The 20,505-nt window shown below is 47.5% G+C and overlaps 3 protein-coding genes across 12 annotated transcripts; 1 reads left to right on the top strand and 2 right to left on the bottom strand.

Annotated features, from left to right (window-relative positions):
* The first annotated feature begins 7,378 nt into the window (after positions 1-7,378).
* Positions 7,379-13,686, top strand: LOC127296480 (uncharacterized). Of its 10 annotated transcripts, none has more exons than XM_051326571.1 (7): positions 7,379-9,115; positions 9,193-9,291; positions 9,593-9,710; positions 9,979-10,151; positions 11,194-11,294; positions 12,344-12,502; positions 13,434-13,686. In XM_051326571.1, exon 1 carries the CDS (start codon positions 7,425-7,427, stop codon positions 8,994-8,996), a length of 1,572 nt encoding a protein of 523 aa, XP_051182531.1. In that variant the 5' UTR covers positions 7,379-7,424; the 3' UTR covers positions 8,997-9,115; positions 9,193-9,291; positions 9,593-9,710; positions 9,979-10,151; positions 11,194-11,294; positions 12,344-12,502; positions 13,434-13,686. The 10 variants fall into 10 exon arrangements, with proteins under 10 accessions (XP_051182531.1, XP_051182529.1, XP_051182525.1 ...); XM_051326569.1 differs by having other exon boundaries at positions 12,332-12,502; XM_051326565.1 differs by having other exon boundaries at positions 12,327-12,502.
* A 62-nt stretch (positions 13,687-13,748) lies between these two features.
* On the bottom strand, positions 13,749-15,224 carry LOC127296481 (putative pentatricopeptide repeat-containing protein At3g05240). Its single transcript, XM_051326572.1, has one exon. It carries the CDS (start codon positions 15,124-15,126, stop codon positions 13,948-13,950), a length of 1,179 nt encoding a protein of 392 aa, XP_051182532.1. The 5' UTR covers positions 15,127-15,224; the 3' UTR covers positions 13,749-13,947.
* Positions 15,225-15,698: 474 nt separating this feature from the next.
* On the bottom strand, positions 15,699-16,924 carry LOC127349100 (uncharacterized). Its single transcript, XM_051374887.2, has one exon. The coding sequence runs from the start codon at positions 16,808-16,810 to the stop codon at positions 15,782-15,784; it is 1,029 nt and encodes a 342-aa protein (XP_051230847.1). The 5' UTR covers positions 16,811-16,924; the 3' UTR covers positions 15,699-15,781.
* Between the last annotated feature and the right edge of the window lie 3,581 nt (positions 16,925-20,505).

Below are 20,505 nucleotides of genomic sequence, written 5' to 3'. Positions count from 1 at the left end.
AGTGTGTGCATCGTGTTAGTACTTGGCGTAGGCTATGATTGTGATCTCTTGTAGATTATGAAGTTAACTATTGCTATGATGGTATTGATGTGATCTATGCCTCCTTTCGTAGCGTGAAGGTGACAGTGTGCATGCTATGTTAGTACTTGGTTTGGTTATGTTGATCTGTCATGCACTCTAAGGTTATTTAAATATGAACATCGAATATTGTGGAGCTTGTTAACTCCGGCATTGAGGGTTCGTGTAATCCTACACAGTTAGTGGTGTTCATCATCCAACAAGAGGGTGTAGAGTCTAGCATCTATCTATTTATTCTGTTATGTGATCAATGTTGAGAGTGTCCACTAGTGAAAGTATGATCCCTAGGCCTTGTTCGCAAATACTGCTATCGCTGCTTGTTTACTGTTTTATCATGCGTTTCTCTGCTGCAATATTACCACCATCAACTACACGCCAGCAAGCACTTTTCTGGTGCCGTTACTACTGCTCATATTTATTCATACCACCTGTATTTCACTATCTCTTCGCCGAACTAGTGCACCTATTAGGTGTGTTGGGGACACAAGAGACTTCTTGCTTTGTGGTTGCAGGGTTGCATGAGAGGGATATCTTTGACCTCTTCCTCCCTGAGATCGATAAACCTTGGGTGATCCACTTAAGGGAAACTTGCTGCTGTTCTACAAACCTCTGCTCTTGGAGGCCCAACACTGTCTACTAGAATAGAAGCTCCCGTAGACATCACACTCCAGCTCCTAGAATTAATGGTTGGTGTAGAGGATTGCTTCTATGATGTGCTTGTGCCCTGCTCCTCCTTGCAAGCTAGTGCTGCTTGGTTAATTTCTGTGGTTTGCTGGAATAGGTGGAGCAGCTCTAGCTGTTCACCTGTTCTTGCTATTCTATCTGTTCTTGTTGTTCTTACCCTGATGCTCCTTGTCGATGGAATGATTAGGGTTTGGGTGTGAAAAGCTTATATATGCCTTGCCCTTGCTTCTCTGGTCGACAACAAGGCCTGGCACCATTTTGGTGACTCCCTGGCCGTGTATGTTTGCTGTTATGCATGCACACACCATGGCTTGCTGTTGGGCATGCACCAAGGCTGTGTGAGCAGCTTGTGTGCTTGCTGGTTGGTACTCGGTTGATCATGGTCATATCCTCTCAATTTCCAATTTTTCTTGCTAACCTGCCAAGTGGCTTTGCCACTTGGCTTAATCCTTTGTTTGATCTTTGTTTGTGTGCAGGGAACAATGGGATGATCAAGATGAAGATCAAGATCATCTTGAGCAAGATTTCCATGATGATCATCTTATGTAGTTTAGGATAGATCATTTACTTGTAATTTTCTTTCTTTTTCTTTTTCCATTTATTCAATTCTTGTAATGTGTTGTAACATTTCATAATTCAATTCTGAATATTGTAAATGACAATGTATTATGTGTGTTGATCAATAAAGCTCCAATTTTCTCTAATGAGCTTTACTTAATAGATGTATTATTTATATTCTCAATTATTTATATTTGTTTAATGAATTACCTCAATTTTGAATTATGAGATATTCATATGATGTTTGAATTTGAAATTCAAACTTACTATGTTGAATTCAATCATGCAACTTAACGTTTGTGATGTACTATTCCCCTCTCTTCTCAAAAACCCTATTCTAGTTGAGTGAGGTGCAAATTTATCGCACTCTCGAAACCCTAACCCTGTAAGGTGTCGAGAGAGAAACTTGTCCCCCTTCGATGCAGTTTTCTTTTAAAAGTGCGAAATTTCCCCAGAATTTACGATGCAATGCACATCCCTTTCTAAAATCTACCCCTCGATCGTCTCTAAACCTGGGACATTACAGCGCCTCCACCGCTGCCACAGCCAGAGCCCTGGGCGCCATAGCCAGAGCCCTGGGCGCCTCCACCTCCAGCACCGCCGGCGCGCCCGGCGTACGCTCCCCCGGTTTCCAACTGGCCGTGGACGGTACCGGAGCTCATCGTGCTCGACAGCGACGATGAGCAGCAGTAGGCGCACGCGTTTAGGGTTTATTTTCATGTGTTCAACTATGTAAATTATGTTTTCATGTTAAAAAAAATGATTCGGCCCAAAAAGTGCGTCGTGCCGCTGGAGCCACCCCGACGTAAACGGACGCGCGGTCGATTTCGACTATTTCAACCAACGCAAACGAACGTGCGCAGACATTTCCGAACGCTAAAATGGGTTGGGAGTTGCCCTAAAACTAATACTCCCTCCGTTCCTTTCTATAGTGCCTATAGATTTTTGGCATTTGTTTCAGAATATAAGGTTGTAGCTTAGCTTTTTTTCAATTACCCCCTCCCCGTTCAGCTTCCAAATCGTTCAGGTCCCAAATTTGTTATGGTAAGTTAGTAAGATATGGATTTCCCAAATTTTACGTTGATCTCAAATCGTTCAGTTTGGATCTTGTGTAAAAAATACTCTTGCGCTAATTTCCATGCCAAAAAACTATAGACACTATAGAATGGAACAGATAGAGCACATACGTACACATATTCATGTGTCAGCCAGCTACTTTACTTACCTAGCCCGGCCCGGAGAGCCACATTAACACTGTCGGCCTGCAGCGTCAACACCATGCATGCATGCATATATACGGATACGACCCATTTACAGTGTACCCGACTACCCGTTTCCTCTCACCTGGTCGATATTTGTTTTTTTCTGGAAAAAATCCACCGATCCATCTTTTTTTTCCATCTACTACTACTCATTGTCAGCAGTATAAAAAAATCATAAAATTAATAAAAATATAAAATTAGACCACCTGGCGATGACTACAAACACTAGGGCAAGTTTAAGGTGCTACCGTTCTCGCCCCTTCTTCATTAGAGTCGCGCAAAACCTGCCACAGTTGATCTTGGTGTAGTAGACAGATGAGAAATTCTCCCTACTAAGGCCCCAAAGGATCTGGGCGCGCTAGAGGAGCAGTCATCGCTAAAGATGAGAACCGTACATCGGAAGATCCTAACCCGCAACCACATCAACGAAGATGGAAACAAACGAGATGACAAAAGATCCGCCGAACACACAACTCCATGCACCCTCCACCAGTGGTAGGCACATCCCCGGAGAGGGGATATCGAGGAGAGAACCTTATTAAGACGTATCCGCCACCTAACCATCACAACGAAACACAAAAGCTTGCTAAAAAAGAAACGAAAATCCTCCCATCAACTAGAGGCCGACATTTGCCGCCCCTCCAAGACCCTCAGAAGCCACTGGAGGCCGAGCGAGCGAGCAACATCGCCAGCGAAAGAGACGTGAATCCTTGTACCCGTTCGGGTCTGTTTCTTATGTTTCCCTCTTCTAGCATCTCAGTTGACCGATGTTAACTGATTTGGTTCAGCTAGAGCAAGCTGCGAGAACCAACCTATGGTTGGGTAGTTACGAGGGCAGTGGTACCCCCAGCCTACCAGAGTTTAAACTCCATGTTTGACACTTTGGTGTCTCATAAAGGTGGAATATTCTTCAGTGGGAGGCGACGCTCTCGTCGATAACGGGGCGTCTGTGATAACTTCGTTAATCCCAAGACCCGTCGGATAAATCTTCTTTCATGTAGTCTCTCGAAGGTGGTGTTCATGGGGTAGAGTGTGTGTGCGCGCGCGCGTTCATAGGGTAAGTATATGTGTGTATGTGTGAGTGTCTACGTACGTTTGTATTGTGTTTCATATAAAAATATATAGCAAGCTGCAGATCAGGGTCTACGTGGGAGATCACACACAACGGAACTCGCCAATAATTCAGCACGAGGCGCCCGAGCTACGGACGCGGCAGGCACATGCATTCATGCCCCTAGCTCCATCCTGGGCTCTAGCCTGCAGGCAGCTGGGGGCCTCTTCTTCTTACGTATCTGACGATCAGACCTGCTGACACGACATGATGTGTACACCGACGTTCGCTCGAGAAAGCCGACCCGCCGATCAAGCTCGCTCGCTAGCTAGCTGTCTACTCTCCGCGCCGCCGTACGGCCGTCCGTCGCGTCCGGGCTGCCGGCCGCCGGCCGCCCCCCCGCGCGGCGCGGGAACGGTGATCGTGCTCGTGCAATTGTAGTCGTATGCTGTGGAGGTGTCGGCCGCACGATGTCTGCTGTGGTGCGTGCTGGCCCGGCCGGCGCGTGCGAAACATGAACGCGTGCTGCCGTGAGAGTGAGCTCGGGCCTTCGTCCCCTGCCCGCCGTGTCCGTTTGGTGGGTGCATATCCCGTGGGCCGTGGGCCGTGGCCGGCCATGGCATATAGCCCACGAACGAGCGGCAACTTGCCACGTGGCAATGGGAAAGTCAGAGTTTCTATCCGCCCGGTGAGTGAATCCATCCGACGGTGCACGCTCGTGAAGAAACTAGGACGTCGTGTTGTCGTTTTTCCACGGTAGTAGTCATGGGACGTCTAAGGCATCTCCAACCTCGCGACCCAAACGGACGCGTTTTCGCGTCCGATTTTAGCTGTTTGGGTCGGCCTTTGGAGACGCGGATGGACGAGGACGTCCGTGGCTTTTTTTATTCCCCAACGCGCGCAGTGACTCAAATCCCTGTTCCTCTTCTCTAGCCATGTACTAGTACTAGTTGGCCAAGAAACAGCATAGCACAACGAGCTCGGCCCTGCCCGCCCGTGCTCCGGCGACGAGCTCCGGCGACGAGCTCAGCGGCATCCTGGCAGGTGACGCCTGCGGCCAGGTTCGCCCACCCGTGGCTCGTGCGGCCGGCTCCGGCCCCGCCCGTGGCCGTGCTCCGCCTCGCCGTCTTGACGCGGCCGGCTCCGGCGCCGCCGTGCGCACCTGCTCCGTCGCTGACCGGGCGGGCCGCTCGCCCCGTGGCCGCTCCCACCCGTGGCCGACGCCCCGCCCGTGCCCGCCGCCCCCGCCATGGCCGCTCCCGCCCGTGGCCGTCGGGGCAAGCGCCACCCCGCCCATGCCCGCCTCGCCCGTGGCCGACGCGGTCGACGTCGCCCCACTTTGTGCCCGCCCGCCCCGCCCGTGCCAACGCGCTCGCCCCGCCCATGCCCGTGCCCGTCCTCGGCGGCGTCCTGGCGAGCGAGCCCGCGCGGCGTGGCCGAGAGGCGAGGGAGCCTCCGGCCGGCTCGCCCGTGACCGACGCGGCCGGCGCCGTCCGCGCCCGTGCCCGCCTCGCCCGAGCTCCGTCCCCGCCCATGCCCGCCGTGCTCGCGCCCGTCGCGGCGAGCTCCGCCCACGACGGCGTGGCAAGCGGCCGGCGTCCGTTTCCGCGCCCGTGCTCCGTTTTGGCCGCGGCGACCTCCGGCATGGACGAAAAAAAGGGTTCGTTTTTAACGGGGAGCCTCCACGCGAGCTCGACGGCGGCGGTTGGCCGGCGAGCCCTATTCCGGTGGGGAGCTTCCCCAACATCTATGGCAGAAAAAGAAAGAGAAAGACAGAGGAGAGAGAAGGCCGTGGGAGTCTGAGTGAATTAATTAGTGTGGCTGCCATGTGGGGTATGGGAGGACACGCGCGGATAACCAGAGATGCCCGCACGCGTCCGGCTCGCCCCAAATTGCTCCCAAATTTGGTCCGGCTTTGGGTCGTGCCGGACGTCACAGCAGTCCGTTTTTAATATGGGTCCGCGCGTTGGGAGCAGGTTTTACCCAAACAGACATATCTGACGTCCGTTTTTGGGTTTGGGTGCCCCCGTTGGAGATGCCCTAAGAGAGGTGAGTGAGACATAATGGACTAAGAGCATCACTATTAGTGCCCTCAACTGGTTAAACCTTTAAACTAACTGTTTTTTTTAGGGTTGAGGCCGAAAGTTTTTTTAGGGTTGAGGCCGAAAGTTAGCGTGGAACAGACCCTCAAACCCGGGGAATTTTATAATATACCACACTTTATTTTGATTCTTTATTATTTACCACATGACCACCACCTGTCATTGTCACTTACATGTGGTGGTCACATGGTAAATAATAGAGAATCAAAGTAAAGTGTGGTATATTATAAAATATCTCCAAAAACCCGTAACCCAAAAAGAAATTGAAGACCCAACCCTCATTTTTCATTCCAACTTGCACAAACACAGGTTGAGAGGCAAAAATGAAGGGGCCTTCATTTGGGTCAACGCTGGCTAGCGGGAGGGAAAAATCCCCCAACTGCCGATTCATCCTCGCCACCGCGGGACGCCGCCGCCTGGCTCGATTCGGCCGCCACCAGCCGTCCCCCGCCATGGTCCGATTCGGCCGCCACCGGCCGTCCCCCGCCTCCATGCCTCCCGCCTCTCTGCCTCCCTACCGTCCCCGTCGCGGCCCGATTCGGCCGCCACCGACCGTCCCCGCCCATCGCCTCTCGCGTCCACCGCCGGTGGCCCGAGCCTGCCGCCACCGGCGTCCCCGCCTCCCTGCCTCCCCGTCGTCCCCGTCATGGCCCGATTTGGCCGCCGCCAACCGCCTCCTCCCCGCGCCCGCCTCCTCGTCAGCGCGCTCCCCCGCCGCCGCCTCGGCCTGATTCGACCGTCGTCGCCGTCGCCCTGGCCCAATTCGGCCGCCACCTTCCAATACGTCATGTCGGAGGCAGATTTCTGGCTCTCGGCGACCGTCGTGCTCCCATGTGCACCGCTGCCATGGAGCCCCTCCCGCCTCTGGGCGAGCTCGCGGTCCGTCCCGTATGTAGCGGTGGCTCAGAGTCAAAAACAATTCTGTTTTGAGGGTTGGTTTGTTGCTTAAAAAACACATTTTAAAAATGTTTGAAAATTCCAAAAAAATCGAAATGTATATCCAAATATTCAATGTTCTTTTGCGTGAAAATGACATTTTTGTGGCCTATGTACAAAAGAAAAAAGGCTGTTTCTCCAAAATAGCTTTTCATGAGACATTTTTTTAAAATCTTTTTACACAGGTCAAAAAATAATTTTTCGCAAAACTTTATGTGCGAATATATAATATCCAAATGTACCTCTAGATTTTTCCAGATTTTTTTAACATTTTAAAATGCTTTTAATAATATTTTTTAATAATAAGTGGATCTAGAATTGTGGCCGAAACACCATAAATAACATAAGAAATACATTTTGTTCTTATAGTTCCTTCAAGGACTAAAAGTAAAACAATTAAAAAGAATTGATACGTTCCCGCAAGCCAAACCCTGTGTGTCCAACATGATGCCAGAGGACACGGTGTCAGCAAGGATGTGCAAAATCTCTCTGTCCACGGTTTTACTAGCTAGCTCAATTTTTACTAGCATTATTTTAAATCGAAATGATTTTTGTTTTGGATGTAACAGAAAGGAGTACTGGTATCTTGGAATTGAAGGGTTGATTAAGGTCGAATCCAGGAGGCCTGGTCAGCCCAACAAGCGAACGGCCCAGTTAAATTTATTTCCCTCCGGAAGAAGGCTGAAAACCCAAGTAAAACCCTGGCGACCCGAGCATACCTCTCTGACTCTATGCCCGCCGCCGGCGACTCCTATGCCCTTCCGCCCCACCTTCCCCCGCCGCTGCCTCCATGACCCCAAGCTCTCCTCCTTCCTCTACGCGCTCGCCACCGTCTCCTCCTCTCCCTCCTCCTCGCCGGCCCCGGGCTCGCTTCCCGCCGCCCGCACCCCAGCCGCCTACAATGCTCTCATGTCCGCCTACTCCCGCGCCGGCCGACCCGACGAGGTGCTCCGCCTCTTCCGCTCCCTCCCCTTCCCCCCCACCGCGCCCCTCTACACAACCCTCATCTCGTCCCTCGCCGCCTCCGGCCGCCCCCGCGCCGCGCGCGCCGCCTTCTCCTCCCTCCTCGTCTCCGGCCTCGCGCCCACCGCGTCCGCCTTCACCGCGCTGCTCAAGTGTCAGGACGGCTCGATCGACTCCATGTACCGCGTTTTCCTCGCCATGGCAGCCGCCAGCTGCTCCCCCGACGCCGCCGTGTACAACTGCTACATTTCGATGCTCTGCGACTCCGGGCGGCTGGAGGAGGCCCGTGGTATCCTCGACCACATGGTCGGCGAAGGAGTCCGCCCAACTGCTCGCTCCTACACCGCCATTCTACGTGGGTACTGCGAGCAGGGCAAGGTTCTTGAAGCAGAGAGGTTAGTCGATGACATGGCCGATGCCGGGTGCCCGCCGGATGTTGTATCTTACAGCGTGCTTATTCAGGGGCTTTGCGGCGCCGGGGAGTTTCATAAGGTGGAGTTGATCTTAGGGGAGAGTCAAGACAAGGGGTGGACGCCCAATGCTGTTACCTACAACATTTACATGTCCGCCCTGTGCAGGACGGGGTTCTTGGATGAGGCCTGTTATCAGGTAGACATTATGCGCAGCAGAGGGCTGCTGCCAACAGTTGAGACTGTGGGTATACTCTTCGATTGCTTGTGCCGAGACTCGAGGTTTTCAGAAGCACTGTGCATGCTAGAACACAGCGAAGAATTAGGCTGGCATGCTGATGTGTTCTGCTATAACACTTTGATGGGTAGGCTTTGCGACGTTGGTGATTTTGCCAGGGTCTTCAAGCTCTTGGTTGATCTGTTGAAGAAGGGCGTCGGTCCGGATATGTTCAGCTTTACTATTGCAATCCGTGGCCTCTGTGGAGCTGGGAAACTCCAGGTTGCAAAGTGTCTAATACATAATGAGGCGATTGGATATGATGTCGTGGCTTTCAATACTTTGATCCATGGGTTACACAATGCTGGGGATTTACTTGGAGTCAAGCTGACATATGAGAATATGTGCAATAGGCAAGTTTCTCCAAATAGCTTCACTAATGCTACTCTGGTTGATAGCTTATGTAAAGATCAAAAGTTTGTTGAGGAAGTAAAGTCTCTTGCATGTAAGAGTACGGCCCCTGATCATGTTGTTTATTTGCGCAATCGGTTGGTCAAAGGAGTGAAATTTACAAAGGTGCTCAGCCTACTTGATGAAATACGCTCTAGAGGAATTGAACTAGCTACTCGCAAATTCTCTGACCCATTACTTAACGAATTATGCTGGGAGGAGGGAAATGAGCCTAGGGATATCAATCAAGCTGCTTATATACTGACCTGTCTGGGAATTAGATGATAATCTCAAGATCGAGTGCTTGACATCAGGATTTCTTTTGGAGCATTTTCTCTAGCAAACACCGTATCCGTGATAGAGTTCCCTCTTCATTCACACATCAGTATCTCATCTTTCATCAGGTCAGTTGGAACCTAAAACTGTACTATTGTTTAGTGTCACCTTATTTGCATGATGTTAATCCGAGCTAGTTTTTTAGGAGAGGTGTACCTTGTTTTTACCAGCAGCTACGGATTTTGATGGTCAGGACAAGACTGTCAAGCTCAAATGTGTTCCTAGAGAAATAATGGGCAGAAAGGTACGGAATTTTGCTTCTTGTTATGTTTTATTCCCATGAGGACAATCCCGTGTCCGGATTCATTTTCATCATTGTGTCATCTGTTACTTTTACCCCATGTTTGCTTTTTAGTGAAATAGAATATTTATCATGCTACATGCTGTTGAAGATTGCAATTCTTGTTTTGTCTTGCCTTCCTCCATAAGGAATTTTTGTATGGTATAATGTTGATCAGTTGTACACATGTTACCCAATTTTTTATTCTACAATTTGCTCCACTGCCTCTCTGAACTCTAAGTTGACATTGTTTTCTTTCATACAGTGTTGATGTCCACCAAACTGGTTCAAAATGTCCCTCAATTGCATATTCCCAGTTGTGGTTAAAACTGATGGATAGTATACTTGGATGATGCACTTGTTTGTCAAGTATAGTTAAACAGGTGAGAAAATCTGCATTTGATAAGTCTGAAGGATACTGCCACTAATGAAATATCCAAATTAAGATGAAGATACATATAGTCGCTGTACTCATGTTTTGCTGATGTTTGATCTGGTGGATGGTTAATAGATTTATCACTTTATCAGGCCCAGGGTACATGAACAATGCATTCAAAGTCCAAATTATTGCTACAAAAGTTGTATTTTGTAGAAATATTTAATGAATTATTCTCTCTTTATTCTTTATGAAATTCATTTTGGTTGCTTCAGAGTTTGAATCAGGTAACAGAAGCAAAATAATTGTTGCAGCAAACACTGCATTGAATGACCAAAGTTATTGCAAGAATTGGCAAATATGTAATATGGATATTCGATGAATCATGACAACACTTAGCCTCAACAAGATGAAAGGGGATACTTTACTGTGGGCCAACGTCGTGAAGGTACAGAGGGTGGGTTTTTTCAAAGTTCTGAAGTTCCTAGCATCTTGCGCAAAAAGATCTCACACTCGTTCTGATCCTCGCCATGATAGTTGCTTCCTCATATACATGACTGTTAAATGCAATGAAGGCATGCACAAAACAAGATTCAAGTGTAAACATGTTTGAAACTAAACAATCATATCATCTTTTGAATTGGGTTAGTTTAAAATGACTGCACCCATTCACTCAATGTTGCTACTGTACATATATAAATGTTGTGCTGGAAAATGGATGCGCTGGTGCTGTGGTGCATTTATTTGTGGTCAGAGACGTAAGACAACTTTCACAATATCAGTTAACATCACTTCTTTGGACTCAACTTCTGATATGTTTGTGATACTTGAAGTTTCTTATACCCCCATCTATTGTCAAAGCATTGGCGTGTGCATCTAGTTGGACAAAAGTTGTGCTCCATGGAATGCCCTTTGGTACATTCACTGTTTGTGCTTTGCCAACTGTGATGATTTCCTTAATAGTTTGTTTGCTCATTATTAGTTTTCTTTTAATTATTTAATTTCTATGGAAAATGCAACAATCCTGAGGTGCTGAATTCTGATATTTTGTGAACAAAACGTCTGTTGTAGTGGGCTGTTAGTGGCAATGGCAAATTTCCAACAGAATGAAGTATGTTCCACATGTTTCTGGTCCTCTTTTATAGTTTAATCTGGTTCATAAGTCTGGAACTAAAGTTATCATATGTTTAAACTTTTAGTGTCTAGCAACACCATTTTTGGGGATGGTGCAACATGTTTCTTCTCCCCATGACTTGAACTTGTTGTATGATTAATAAATGGTGGGCAAAACGAATATGAAAGTGCATGAATTATAAATAAATCTTTTGGAGCATTTTCTCTAGCAAACACCATAAGTCAATCAGTGATCAAGTTGTCTCTTCGTTCACACATCACTAATCTCTCATCTTTCACCAGGTCAGTAGGAACATCAAATTGTGCTATGTTTTAATGTCAACTTTACACGATGTTAATCCAAGTGAGGTTGATAGGATAGAAGTACCTGATTTTACCAACACCGAGACATTGATCTGGAGTACTGGATAAGATTGTGAAGCTCAAATGTGTCCGCAGAGAAATTATGGGCAGAAAGGTATGCAATTTTGGCTCTTGCAATGTTTTTCTCCAACAAGTACAATTCCTTTGTTGGAAGTCATTTTTCATCATTGTGCCATCTGTTACTGTTACCCCCTTTTGCCTTTCGGTGAAAGATAATGTTTACCATGCTAGATAATGTTGACGATTGCAATTCTTGTTTTGTCTTGCCTTCCCCCAGAAGGAAACTTTAATGTGATAAGTTGATCGGTTGTGTGGAAGCCGCCTAGTTTTGACTTCTAAATAGATATTTAGTACTCCACTGATTATCGTAACTCTAAGTTGACATTGTTTTCTTGCAATCAGTGTTGGGTCCACCAAACTGGTTCAAAATGCAACTCCATTGCATATTACCGGTGGCGATTACACACAGAGATGGATAATGTTGGAGTGTTGAGTTACTGTAGTAGTAGTACTCTGGTAGAATCTAGAGTACTCTAAGTAATGTTGGAGTCTTGGTATAATAGTAGAGTCCTAAGAGAACATTCTATTGAAGTGCTGGAATCTGAGTTAGTATCTTAGCAGAGTCTGGAGTATTCAAGGGAGTGTTGGTATAGTAGTAGTGTCTAGATTATTCTAGTGTATGAGTGAAGATCTAAGCTTAAGTTGAGCTATATATAAGAGGGTGTGGAGGTCCAAGGGACTATCCCATCCAAAATTTCTCTCCTAAAATCAACAGATAGTATGCTCGGATGATGCACTTTGTAAAGTATAATTAAAGAGGTAACAAAAGTATTACTACTTGCCATTGATAATAGCCCTAGCTCTTAGTAAATTGTAGAGTAAGCTCTGAAGGACAATTCAATCAAATGAACTCTCTAAACTAAGACGAAGATACACAACAGTTGTTTAAATCATGTTGTGCTGATGTTTCATCGGGTGGATGCAAACAGATTTATCACTTTATCAGGCCCAAGGTAGAGAAACAATTCATTGAAAGTTCAAAATTTTGATGCAAAAGCTGTATTCTGTGAAAACATTTAATGAGGTTCTCTCTGTTCATTTATTTTATGAAATTCATTTTGATCAGTTCAGAGTTGGAATCAGGAAACGGAAGGAAAAAAATTTGTTGCAGCAAACAATGCATTGAAAGACCAATCTGTTAATGCAAGAATTAGCAAATACTTAATATGGATATTGGATGAATCACAATATGGCCTCAATAAGATGAAAGAAGATACTTTGCCATGGGACAACATTGTGAAGGTAACACAAAGGTCTATTTTTTTTTCCTTATTCTGAAGTTCTTAGAGTCCCATGCCTAGAAATCCCATACTCATGTTTTAATCCTCGCCATTATAATATGCATGAGCGCTAGAAGCAATGAAGGCATAATGAAGGCATAAACAAAACAGGTTCAAGTATAATCTTGTTATAAACTAACAATCTTATCATATTTTGAACTGGATTAATTAAAAATGACAGCACTGCGTTACTCAATGTTGCTACTGTATATATTTAAATGTTGGTAATGTAATTGGAAAATGGATGTGCTGGTGCTGTGGTGCAGTCATTTGTGGTCAGAGATGTACATTGACTTTCACCTTATCAGTTGGCATCACTTTTTTGGAGTCAACTTCTGATATAGAGGAGAAGCATGTTTGCATTCTTGACGAAATCGTTAACTGCTAGCTGCCCAGTTGGCTGACGAGTTGGGGATTAATAGGCTAATTGGCCAGTTAATTAGTTAATCGGCCGATTTATCAGTTAATCGGCTACTCAGTGACCCTCCAAGTTAACTGATTAACTGGCCGATTTCCTGAACACTGCATGTTTGTGATAAGTTTCTTAGACACGTCTATTGTCAAAGCATTGGCATGTGCATCTGGTTGGATATAAGTCCTTTGGTACTTGCTCTATTGTGCTTTGCCAACTGTGATGATTTCTTTAATAATTTCTTAGCCCAGTGTGAGTTTTTCTTTTATTTTTTCGGTTATTTTCTACGGTAAATACAACGATCCTGAGGTACTGAATTTCAATTTGTTGAGAACAAACCATCAGTATTAGTTTGCAGTAGTGATAATGCCACGTTTCTAACAGCAATGAAGGTTTTTCCACGTGTTTCTGCTCCTCTTTTTTTAATTATAATTAAGCTGGTTCATAAGTCTGGAACTAACATTATCCTCTGAACTTTTAGGGTCTAGCAGCACAGTTGGCTTCCCTAGCAACGCAGCAACATTTTTGGGGATGGTGCAACAATTTCCTGGTTGTAGTAAGCTGAGCTTCTTTTTCAGGTTACTTTAGGTGTAGTCAGTCGATGTGTTGGTTTCTGTTTTTTTCCTTAAAACTTTCTCTTGTCCCCACCACCCCAACTTGTTGTGTGATCAATGGATGGTGGAAAAGATGAATCTACACCAATATTTATATCACGTGATATTATTTGACCTACAGTTGTAGAACACGAGTAGACCAATTCTGAAGTTGGCATTGTAATTAGCACAGCATAGTGATGTATGGATCTGACGAACCAAACTTAATCCGTCCAGTTGTATACTGATGCCAGATGAGCATCAATTTAACAGCAAATTCTTGATAGCTCTTGATTGTTCATTTGTTTATCTGAAATGGATCCTTACATAAAGATCGTCCCTACGGGGTTTCATGGATGGTAAAAGGTTGCTTGTTAGATGGTGGTGCGAGTAAGGCTGCTGTTACACTTCTATCCAAGTGCAAGCAGCAGCCTTGTCGATCCTTCTTGCAGCCATCGTCTCCCTGACAGCACAAGCATCGTCCCACTGTCCTGCACTAGCCATCGACTTGGACATGAGCGCGTACGTGCCCCCTCCGGCGTCCACTTCTCTGTCGAGAATCCTCTCCCAGAAGCGTTCGCCGGAGGCGCCGTTCACTTTACTCGAGCTTGCATAGGAGCAGTAAGCTCCAAGGACTTGCCGATCGCGTTTCATAGGCATCCGCCTGAAGATTTCTGCAGCTCCGTCAAGGTGCCCGGCTCGGCCGCAGGCGTCGAGCACGCAGGTGTAGTGCTCCCTCCACGGCGCGATGCCGTACACCCTCCTCATGGCTCCCAAGATGTGCAGCGCCTGGTCCGCCAGCCCAACATGGCAGCAGGCATAGAGCAACGCCAGGAACACGGCGCCGTCCGGCCGAACCCCGCGGCGCAGCATCAGAGAGAAGAGCTGCAGCGCCTCCCTGCACCGGCCGTGCACGGCCATGGCCCTCATGACGGTGCCCCAGGACACCAGGTCCTCCTTGTCGGGAAGCAGGTCGAACACCTCGAGCGCCAGCCGGGCCTCCCCGCACTTGGCGTAGGCGTCGGTCAGCGCGTTGCCGACGACCTGCTCGCCGCCGAGCCCCCGCTTCAGCGCGTACGAGTGCAGCACCTTGCCACATGCCAGAGAGCCGGTGCACGCCACGGCGTGCAGGACGCTGACCACGGTGGCCTCGTTCGGCGCGGCCTCCCCGTCGGAGAGCATCGCCCGGAACATGGCGACGGCGTCCTGCGGGCTGCCGCTCCTCGCGAGACCCCACACCAGCGCGGTCCAGGAGAAGACGTCTCGCTCGGGCATTCCGTCGAACAGGCGGCGCGCGCTGCGGAGGGCCCCGCACTTGGCGTAGACGTCCAGCACGGCGTTGTCCAGGATCGGGTTCGCGCCGGGACCGCCGCCTCGCCGGAGCCAGAACCCGTGGATGGCCCGCCCCAGCGCGAGGCTCCGCAGCCTGGCGCAGGCCGGGAGGACGCTCGCGAGCGTCAGCGCGTTCGGCGCCGCGTCCATCCTGGCGAACTCCGCGACGGCCTCCGCCGCGCGCCCGCTCCTCGCCAGCGCCGAGATGCGCTTCGTCCACCATACCACGTCTCCCGATGAACGGACCATTCATGGCAAGTGTTCAAGACTTATTACAGAGGATCTTGCAAAAAAAAGGACTTATTACAGGGGACGAGCCTATCTACATAGTGTCATTGTACTTGCGGAAAGTTGTGCATATCTGCCGAAGAACGGAGTACGCATCATTCATTAGGAGCAAATTTGGTGCACATGAGCACCAATGCTTCCACTTTTTAAAATATTTGAAAAAATTACTTTTATGTTTTAAAGAATCATCAAATTTATTCTATGAATACGTACTGTGACGCATTCATATACACGTGTTCTGAATACTCGTGTAAAGTTTTGGTAGAAATTATGTTGTACTCCAAAAGAAACAACATTTGTGTTGTGTATAGGGACATATATTTGTCAGAAATTTGTCAAAATACAACAAATTTTTCTCCTAAATTTCTACCTTAATTTTGGAATATTTATATGTATGTTGCGTATTTAATTTCAAATTTTGTGGAATCCAAGAAATATGCTCATGTGACGCCATTCATATACTTGTTAATTCGTCAACAATTAGTACAAGCCAAATTAATTTAATCACATCCGTTTCCTATTTCACACGTAAAAAATGAAACGTCTCTCGTGAATTGGAAAATGAAATTTGCTCGATCGAAAATTGGAGATGCACGCCAAAATGGAGCACTCCAGTTTACAAAGTCGCGGCGGAACAGGTGGCGCCGGCAGCGGCGACGAGGGCGTTGTCCCGCGCCGGCGTTCTTCTCCTGAGGTACACGACGCACTGGGAGTCGTGGCGGTACGTGAGCCTGACCAGGCTCCCGACGACGCGGTACCGTGACCGCGACCGCACCGTGATGGTGACCGGCACGCCCTTGCCGGACTCGAGCAGGTCATGCATGCCGCGGCCCGCCGCGTACATCGGCTTCTCCTGCGCCGCCACGAAGAGCCTCACCGTCGCAGAGGCTCCCGGCCCAACGACGGCGACGTACGGCCCCTGACCCTGCGCGGTCGCGAAGGTGAACTCGGCGAAGGACATGCGGAGCAGCGGCGGGAGGAGGCGCAGGCTGAAGACCCTGGAGTGGTTCTCCACGGCCATCTCGACGGAGCAGTTGCAGTTGAGGAAGCTGGTGATGACGCCGGAGCCGTCGAGCCCTTCCCCGAGGCTGAAGCGCTCGACCCTGCCGACCTTGAAGGAGACGCCGGGGCGGGCGGGCCTGGTGGCGACGACGAAGACGAGCAGCGCGATCGCCACGCTCACGGCCACCCTCCACGCCACCTGGAACGCGATGCAGCAGCAGGGCGCCTCCGGGTCCAGCTTCACGTACCTCCACGCCCCGCTCCTCCGGTCGTCGTCCTCGTCGTCGTCGCATGCGGAGGACCGCCCGGACACCACCCTCAGCACCTGCCGCTGCTGCGGTTTCTTGTCGGTGAGGAAGGAGTTGTTGGAGCCGCGGGAGGAGGAGTAGCGGGACAGCGCGAGGCGGGAGGCCTCCTGGTCGTGCTCGTGGCGGGCGGTGCCGGCGTCGTCGCCGTGGGAGTTGGAGCGGCGCGGGGCGGCGAAGGCGGCCTCCGGGAACGGGGAGAGGATGAGCGCCGTGGAGTCGGACGCCGGGTGGCTGAGGGTGTGCGACGCCGCGGAGGGGCTCTGCACGTAGTAGGCGCACGGGGACGGGTGGAAGAGCGGCAGCTCCTGCTCCTCCGCGCCAATGGCAGGTGCCATGGCCACCTCGATCAGCTGCCTGTTCTTAAGGTAGTACGTGCTAGCTCAGTTCCGACGAGCTAATTGAGCGTTCAAAACTCGCTTGCTCTGCCTGTCGAACTGCGAATCAGTGATGGCTTATGTAGCAGCAAAAAGGGATCGAGGTTCGGGCTTCGATCATGACACGCGAAATAATAATCCGCAGCGGCTTGCGTCCGAACTTTTGCAAAATGCGTGGAGGAAAGAAGGACCAGTGTGAGATTACAAGCCGACTTGACAGCCGGGATTTCATCAATTGTCCCGTTGGGCTTGGGCATAATGACAAATGTCGATGATGGTTAGCACTTAGCTTCGCTATAGCAGTGAGTGAGAGTGCGGGACGGAGCTAGGTGATGAGTGCACGTGCCGCAATTTTTGCACGTAATGCATCATGAACCTCTGCTTGCTCGCTCACTACGATTAGTAATGGTAGCCAAGGTAGCCTCCAATTTCAAATTAAAAGAACGATGGTGTGCTCAAGTCTTGGCCGGCCTGGCTAGCGATTAGTTAACGTTCTACCGTTCTACGGCTAGTATACTATGGGTGTGTCTACGTCTAAGTTGACTGAGATTTTCTAATCTCAGTTGACTGAGACATAGCAAAACCGGTATACTATTGCTATTATACTAGTTTTAGCGGCAAAGGTGCTCTCAACACACACGTAGTGTCATGTTCATTCGGGTGATCCGACGACGGAATGAGATTATCAGCACATTGACAGTTATCAAATGCAACACCAGTGCGCCACGCCATAATTACGTATCATCATGAACCGCAACTCTGCTTCATGTGCTCTGTTTACCAGCAAAGGGTGACTTAGATCTCAAGCTAGATGTACTCGATCATGCATGCATGCGTAAAATTAAAGTATAAGACCTAGTATTCACTTTCCCGAACGGTGAAAAATGTGAAACAGTATGGCTGTGGTCGGTGGTTGATCAGGTTTCATGTAGTTGGCACTATCCGCGGAAATTGCAATTGTCACAATTGTTGTTCGGTTTCTCTCGGTCCATTGAGAATTAAGTTAGCGCTCATTCAACTTTAGAAATAATGAATTTGCATCTTGATATGTGAGCTCTATGAGATGCAACTGGGATTGCAATCAAGATTTGTGAGTTAATAATAGGCTACAACTTTAAATTGCAAATAAAGTTGCAGCTGAGAAAAAAAAATCATCGTGGTACAAAAAAAATCCACACAAAAATAAAGGGGGTTCGTTTAGTACAACAATCGTAGAGATGCCATCACTTGACTTAGAGCTAAACTAATTTTTCGTCAACTAAGAATTAACCACACCCTTTTGCTATCACTTTTGATAATTTGAGGTCACCCCTCAATATCTTAGTTAATGTCATGGACAAACACGTTTTCCACTAGACAAACAAATTATTACATTAATGTCATGGACTTTTTTTTTGTATGCGCATTAACTAACTTATTAACTAGCCAAGAATACATCGGCCCAGAAAAAACTACATTTCTTCACAAGGTAAACATTTTTGTTGACTTGTCTAAATAGAACTGTAGAATTGGCTCGGAATTGGTCAATCCATTTTATAGGTACACCGGTCCACGTCAAAGTTTTCAAAATATTATATTAGGACTTGGCTAACCTAGAACTAACTTAATTTTTGTCACTCAATTTTATGTGTAATTCATGTGAAACTAGGAAAAGATCTGCAATTTATTCTCTTAGGCGGAATCACGATGCAAATCTAACGGTCCTACAATCGATCTATAAATAACCTAATTCTAGTGGACCTACAACTAACTTAATTTTCGGTCAACCTAGAACTGGCAAAAGAGATTATAATTAGCACAAACAAATTGTCTACTATATGAAGATTTTTTTTGGAATTAGTAACATCTTACCCCGTGAAATGATTATTGGAAAAAGTACTTCCTCAATAATTTCTATCCCCAACAGTTGTCATCGAGAGAAGTTTCATCTCTTGATCTTCCTAAGAACTAACAACAGTCATGATCATATATCTCAATGGTAAGAAAATCGGTAATCGTTAACTGCTCGGTTGATCTAGGAGTAGTGAATAATCGGAAATCAGACGATTAACTGATTTAATCGGTGAACCTACACAAATTAGCACCCAGAATACATATATGTAAGAAAGAAATATTATATGGGTCTGTATATGCCTTCCCTATTTTTTTAGAGCCCCAGATCCCATTAAAACATGTACGTTTGTCCTCTGTGACGTAAATTTCTAGGTCATGCGCAACAAAGGAGCCACCAGCCATCACCATGTTCCTTCGTTTCGCTTATCCTCCTTTGCCCTTTGAAATTTCTCTTCTCCCACCACCTATCCAAGGTACTGCCCCTTTTGCACCTCAACCACCTACCCTATTTGAAGGCGTCCTGGAGCTCTTCGACAAGCTCCTCAAGACAATCGAGATCTTGTATCCAAGGTCTAGTCGGCAATGATTAGCAATTATTCAGCGATGACTGGAATCGAGCTCCTGGAGGTGAGAATCGAGTTGAAGCTTTGCAAACCTACTTGATTTGGACGAGGTAGCGGCTGGAGGGACATCTGCATTGAAAATTTTGTAACTTTTTTTGACCAATGTGGACTAATTAATCGGGAACATTCATAGTAATCGGGCTATCAAAGCAATTAATAGGGTTAAAGGATTAATACAAGCAATTAGAGGTAAATCGACACGGTCGAGCCCCTAGTAGCGATTAATCGGCATATTAATCGCTGATTCGGCCTAGTTTTTGAACATTGATATATCTTAGCATGCCCTGTAGCATCTAATAGAGGCTTACACACCCCTTTAAGTCCGGAGGTTGAAAGGAGTACTTGATAAATTTAAACTATACCCTTGAGTTTTATAGTTTATTGTGTCATATTCCAACACAATTGCATCATAATAAAGGTTACACCATGGTTTTACATTGATTTTATAAGATCTTCCACGAAATCCCATTATTTTTTTACTTGACTCTATAGAACAGAAAACCCCTTGGATTGTGTAATTTGGACTTTCGGGAGCTTTCCCGCTCTCAAACAGAGCAAGGATTTTTCCTCATCATTTTGTTTTGGAAGAACATAAGCTCCACATCTAAGGAGTGGACGAGGAAGTCAACGGGGCACCTGGTGGGACCATGTCAATACCAAACTTGCCTGCCACACCATGGGTGGGCCTCGCATCCATGTGGCACCTTTTGCCTCGGTTTCAACATCTATCAGTGTGTCTTGATCTAAAACCGACTATATATATATGCCCCTTCATGATTTCTATAGGAGGAGGCCGCAAATAGAGAAACCATGAATCAGAGACAGAACCACGAAAGATTGGAGGGGAAACTCCGTCGGAGTCACCCTTGGTTGCTCATCCGCCTCCATCGTCATCATCACCATCTCCATATTCTCCATGATGAAGATGGAGTAGTCCACTCCTGGATCATGGGTTTAGTTTGTGGAAGTAACTTGATCAATCTCTCTACCCGGAAACAATTTCTCTCTATGTACTTCATTGTTTTAAAATCACATGAGGTGTACATAATTGTGGTCATAATTGTACAATTTCTTTATGGTGGATATTTTGTTTATGAGATGAGATCTTTCATCATGTGCATGGTGTATTTATAGTGATAGATGGAGTAATCTCATAGTCATAGTTGAAAGAACCCGAGAGGGGGATGTGTGCGTTAGGTG

This window comes from Lolium perenne, chromosome 4, assembly GCF_019359855.2.
Source record: "Lolium perenne isolate Kyuss_39 chromosome 4, Kyuss_2.0, whole genome shotgun sequence".
NCBI classification, from domain to species: domain Eukaryota; kingdom Viridiplantae; phylum Streptophyta; class Magnoliopsida; order Poales; family Poaceae; genus Lolium; species Lolium perenne.
Note: the sequence above shows the minus strand (reverse complement) of the source record. Positions and strands in the feature narration are given on the sequence as shown.